Source organism: Podarcis melisellensis (assembly GCF_964234715.1).
Source record: "Podarcis melisellensis genome assembly, chromosome: 1".
In the NCBI taxonomy this organism is placed as follows: Eukaryota; Metazoa; Chordata; class Lepidosauria; order Squamata; family Lacertidae; genus Podarcis; species Podarcis melisellensis.
Window position 1 is genome coordinate 68,660,310 of NC_138528.1, and position 6,000 is coordinate 68,666,309.

General features: G+C 39.3%; 1 protein-coding gene across 13 annotated transcripts in view; it reads left to right on the forward strand.

The window, feature by feature from the left end:
- STK33 (serine/threonine kinase 33) overlaps positions 1–5,585 on the forward strand; it is a 55,879-nt gene extending 50,294 nt beyond the window's left edge. For 12 of the 13 annotated variants that reach the window (XM_081918373.1, XM_081918369.1, XM_081918378.1 and 9 more), the window contains 3 exons: positions 777–1,040; positions 1,628–1,711; positions 3,492–5,585. In XM_081918373.1, coding sequence (XP_081774499.1) covers positions 777–1,040; positions 1,628–1,711; positions 3,492–3,674 — 531 coding nt within the window. In that variant the 3' untranslated portion in view covers positions 3,675–5,585. The remainder of the gene's footprint in view (positions 1–776; positions 1,041–1,627; positions 1,712–3,491) is intronic. The other variant, XM_081918377.1, reaches the window with a different exon arrangement.
- The last annotated feature ends 415 nt before the right edge of the window (positions 5,586–6,000 follow it).

Genomic DNA, 6,000 nt, shown 5'->3' on the forward strand with positions numbered 1-6,000 from the left:
GGCTGAAGAAAAATAAGTGAAGCTGTTTTCACTCTTGTTCTTGGTTCCACTCCACAGAAATTACTATGAAGGAACACAGGATTCCATAGAATCTGCATTTGTGGGCATCAAAGTATCGGATGCCATATACTGCAGCTTGTTTTGTCTTTCTAGTATTGTTTTTTTACTCTACCTCTTTTCCTTTGCCTGGCTTTAGCTGCTGTGCCATGAAAAAAATAGTTACATTTGTCCTGTTAGTCAGAAATGCTTCTAAAACGTCTAGGTGAATAGGACTTTTGCTTGACAACTTTGTGGAGCTTTTGGGAAAACAGCTTGCCACCAGGCAGGCAAAATCATTTTCAGATTTTATTGGACTTGCATACTTGTGATAGAAAATCAATGAAGGTACGGAGGGATTGCCAAAGCAATTGACTTTCTAATAAGTGTACCAGTGCTATTTTTAATTGCCTACAGGTAGGTGTTCCATCTTGCCATCTCAAGAAGTAGTTGTAAGGAGGACCAAAAATGGTGCCACCTAGGATAAGGATAAGGAATCAGCTGTTTTTAGAATGTTCTGGCCAAAAAGAAGAGGAAATGGATCCAAATGTGCTGCAATATAATTCCCAATGTAAAACTCTTCATTATTATTTTGTTTTGTGGGGAGAAAATCAGTTTGGTTTTTTTTGTTTTTTAAAGAGGAGCTTTCTCTCTTTGGACTTTTATAATAAAAGAATTAATGGAACACCTTTGCCTCCAGAAATAAAGGCCTGGACATAAATGGTTTATTATTTCTTTAGGGTGAAACAGACATTTTCCCAAGGCCATGTAATGTCCTAGAATTGATGAAGAAGTGGAATAACGACATCAACACAGACAACAGAGAAGTAGACCTTCTGGAAGTTGAACTGAATGGCGCATCATCTACTTCACAACAAGAAATCCGTGAAGAACATGATAGACTTACTAGCAGCAATGGCAACTTAGAGGCCAGTATAGAAACAGAAATAGAGAGTGGGAGCAGCAAATCCTCCACGCCGACAAAACAAGTAAAAGTTAACCTGGTATTTCTAAGATTAAATCAATTTTAGGGGTGGGGCACCTCAGTCCTAGGAACCAAATGGGTCTCTCTAGGAATCTCTGTCTGGCCCTTAGGACTCTCCCTGGGCCACACCTGCTACTAGACCTGCTTTGCAGCCTCCTTGAGTGTTTTGGTTTGGCTGGAATGTGTCTTCAAACTGGTAAATGCTTCTTGCTTTCCCTGATGGAAATAGAGAGGGTGTGTGAGTTTTGTATGGAAACTCACCTAATGTACACAGGTAAAATTCACATTTGCTCCTGTGCACACTTTTGCCTCTGGCCCTGCCTCTCATTGGTGTGTAGCCCTCAGAAATTTGCACAGCGGGGCAGCCATCAGGCTGAAATAATAATAATAATAATAATAATAATAATAATAATAATAATAATAATTACTACTACTACACCCTGTCCATCTGACTGGGTTGCCCACCCCTGAACTAGTTAATAGCATAGCGCAGTGCTGGTAAAGGCAAGGTTTGTGTTAAGGAGAATCAAAGTTTATGAATCATAGTTACTTTTTACAGAACTTTTACAGTTACTTTTTTACAGAACAACATGTGTTCTTTTTCAGACTCATAAGAAAAAAACCCACAGCAACACTTTACCAAATGGGACATTGCGGAAGAAAAGTTCATATAACAAGTCAGCTTCCAACGTAAGCATATTTATAAAATCGGCCGCTCTCTCTTAACTGAAGGGTCATTTCAGCTATGTGTTGGCTGCCATGTAAGTACTTTAGATGCTTTTGCAGTTGGTACTGTGCTTGCAGCAGGCTGGGATCACATTTTAAATGTGCCTCTAAGTAGATGGTCTACATGTCAATGCCCTGAGTCCCACGATAAGAAAAGGGAATTGGGGCGCTTGCATGTAGAGCTCCCATTAGTGGATGCTGGTTCATACCTAGGTGTCTAGGAGCAAGCATAGTGGCAGACTCACGCAGTCCCAGCATCTTAACCAACAGCATACCAAGAGGCTAAATAAAACTGCTCTGAATCATTTAGAGGATTTGATTCTGACTAAGCAGATTCTCTTGTAATTTATAGAGGTTGGTTTAGTTAAGTAGCTTCCATATATCAACTTGTGTGATTTATAGTCTTTTTTTTAATTGGTAACTGCTTTCTCATTGTTCTTGGTGTGTAAACTTGGTGCAGAAGTTTTCATTACGCTAGCCTTCAAAACCTTCCTTGCTTCAGTCTTTGTGGTGCCGTAGTTCTTGCCACTACAGAAATACTTTGCAAAGTAGATGGTGTTCATTTCAGTCCTATAGATGATGTCATCAGGAAGGGAAGTCTGCTAGTGTGGCAAAGATGTGATAAAGCTATCAAAGTTTCCAACATTTAGGGCTTCTTAGTTCAGGGGAAAAAGGCAAGTATGTGGGGGGACATGATAGAGGTGAATAGAATTATGCATTGTGTGGAGAAGGTGGGTAGGGAGTTTTTCTGCCTCTCTCATAATACTAAAACTCAAGACCACCCAGTGAAGCTGAACATTGGAAGATTCAGGACAGACAAAAGAAAGTACTTCTTCACACAGTGCATAGTTAAACTAAGGAATTCATTCCCAGAAGAGGTAGTTGAAGCCATCAGTTTGGATGGCTCTAAAAGACTGGACAAGTTAATGAAGGATAGGGCTATTGGTGGCTACTACCCATGATGGTTGTATTCTGCTTCCAGTGTTGGAGGCAGTGTGCTTCTGAATTCCAGTTGCTGAGGTTTAAAAAGATACGGAGAGGGCTGTCACATTCTGGTCCTGCTTGTGGGCTTTCCATAGACATTTGGTTAGTCAGTGTGAGAACAGGCAGTTGGAATAGATGGGCCCAATAGAATTGTAGAGTTGGAAGGGACACAAGAGTCATCTAGTCCAACCCCCTGCAATGCAGGAATCTTTTGTCCAACGTGGGGCTCAAACTCAAGACCCTGAGATTAAGAGTCTCAAACTGCTTTGGTGATGCAATATTGCATAGTTCCTTCTGTCTGGGACTGGAGTGTGATGGAATACAAAGTCAGGGTCTGTTGCAGCTTGTTCTGTCATTCTATTACTGTTCATTTAAGTCTTTTCCCTTTCCTCTCTTTAGTAGACACTCATTGCTGCTGTGCTCTTCCTGGTACTTTGTGAGCATCTGAGAACTTTTTGGCCTATTGGTTTTTAGCTTACAGAATATGGTTCTGTTGAGTAGTTAGAAGAGGATTCTTCCCACTCCTAACACCATGTATTAATAAGAATGCTGTCAAATCTGATTTGCTTTATTGCAACTAACGTAGCTCCAGGCGAAGTTGTCCTTTCCTAATGACATTGTATAACTGATCAGAAATCAGAAATTTCTACTATGATTTGAACAGTCATCATCACATGACTGTTTCTTCCTCCCATTAATAAATGTGATATCAAATGTATCCTGTGTTAACTTGTGTTTTTGGTGTTTGTTTGTTTTTAAGATTCAGAGTGGTAGAAGTGGGTCGGTGTCTCCAGGATCAGTTGTGAAACGGATTCAGGATAGCCAAGAGAAGAAAACTGAAATGGAAAAGTCTTCCTTTTCTCCGAGTCATGGGTCTCCAAGCAAAAGTTCACAAAAATCAACTACCCTTAGTGGCCTACTCAAAACGAAAAAGAAATCTTAGGGGGTATCCATCAACTCAAAACGAAGTTCTTACGAAGTAACTAGTGCCGATGCCAAAATGTGGCCGCTTTATAAAAAGGACCAATGTAGCCTGAACTCTTTTTGCCTTTTTTGTTGTTTTGAGATCTATAATCATCAAGAGAGCTCTAACTTCACAGTAGTGCTGATAAAAGTTCTGAAGCAGTGTGAATTCCTAACCTATGTGAGGGCATCCACTGATCGTATTACTTTCAGAGGAAGAGCACAGAATTGTGTAAAAATCGGTCTTTTATTTATTGTATTGTTCAGGCAAACGACTGGTTTCTTTCAATCTACTTTCTATGTTTTTCCTAAATTTGCTTTGTATTGTCACAAACATTTGTTGCGTGGGGGAATAAGGAGCCAAAATATGAAATGGCTCGGTGGTATGTATGTAGATTGTGCTTATAACCCTGTAGGCATTATAACTTGTGTACCAAGGTCAATGGATTTTGTTTCTGATATTTTTATGGCACTTTAGTTTGTTTAGAAAACATACTTTAAACATTTTTAGGTATTATGAAAATTGCTGAGGTTCATATTGCTGCTAAAACTCTTGTGTGTTCAAATAAAACAGATCTTAGAAAAATATTTTTCACATGCCAGTTAATCTTCATTTTTGAAAGGATGGATTGTGCCACAGAAGAATCATATTTTTGTAATATGATTCTTTTCTTTTAAAGATAAAGCTCTTTTTGCTTAAAGTTCTTTCATTAGATTATTCTTGAATGCTTACACTTGACACATTTTGCACTGTGAATTATTCAGGCTGTCAGGCTAAATATTTGTGTAGTGGTCTCATCCATATGCTTATATAACATTTGGTTCTTTTCAAACTTTAGTGGAAAATTTAGTGTAGGTCTTCCCATGATTGCAAGCAACCGTGGGTCCTCAGTTTATGCAGAAATAACAGGTACTTCAGTGAAGCCTGTGAATGAAGCAGATTTCATTCTTCTTTTGTCACCTTCCCAAGATGATTATGCAGGGCAATGCCAAGGGCCCAGTTCCATGTAAGCTGCAGGTTCCCCAGAGGTTTCTAGTTCCTGGTACCTGCAAGTGACTTAATGTGGGCACGCTGCTACTCAGACTTTTCAAGCCAATGATGGCATTTTAGATGTTCACAATATCATTTTAGATTTAATTTGTATGACTTGATAAATAATTTGATATGTCCAGATAAATAGTTGGATATATCCAAACTTTCCCCAAATATGCATGGGTGATAAGGAGGTTGCCTCTTTCTACTTCAGATCTTGATGTCTTACCTTTACCTCATGGGACGAATTTAATATTTTACTATTAATGTGTATTGGTAAAGTTACGAATGTTATAACCATTTACATTAAAGTACTTCTCTTAATTTAGCTGGTCTTAAAGATTAAACCCCCCCCCCCCAAAAAAAATATTCAGGCTATTTCAGCAAAACCTTGTCCCAGATACTGGATCTGACAGCCTCTCTGGTTTGATAGGAAATGGTCAGAGTATCTTAAAAAGTCGAAGTAGCTTTCTGAGTCTCCTGACAGAGGTGCAATAGGTCCCTTTTGTTCTAAAAGACCAGATCTAGTTGGCTATTAGCTCTTGGCACCAGTTATTTTCCTTTAGTCAGATAATTGCTTGTAGGCTATGCCAGGACATGCTCTATTAGAGCTGCAAAGGCATCATTAGCCAGCCTCAGGTCAATCCTACCTGATCGCAGGACTGGCTTAGTTGCAAACTGACTATGTAGCGTTAAGGCCAATTCTATTTTGTGTTCAAATAAGTCCTTGACTATTGTAAATGGAATTTTAATGACTGGGGCTGACATATACTGTGCCCTTTGCTCTTTTGTACCCTGGAGCCAGGGACATATAGAATTTTAAATAAAAGAAAATATGTCAGTCACGTTACCTCACAACTGGGAGGACTTGTTTACGTACTTATTTAAATACATAACTTTTGCTTTGTTATGATGAAACTTGGGGTAGCCTCTTCAGTGCACTGCTTTTATGGTGGCTAGTATCTTGGTTTTGAAGTTGGAAAATCCAGGGCCAAATCACCATTTACCTTGAAGCTTAATGGCGTATCCTTGGGAATGTCACTGTCTCTTAGTGCTGCTGTGAAATTATGGGAGGAAGGATGGGGTAGGGATGCAAAAGTTAACACCACACCACCATATATTCAAGAAGCTTTGCCCCCTTAAAAGTATCTAAACCTTAGAGCGCTTTATATTAAAATGACAGCCTGCCTATGCTAATGCTTGTATAGTTTGTAGTCAGTTGCACCACTGGGAAAACTGGAGGAAAGTACCCAATCTGACAAGGCCTTAATCA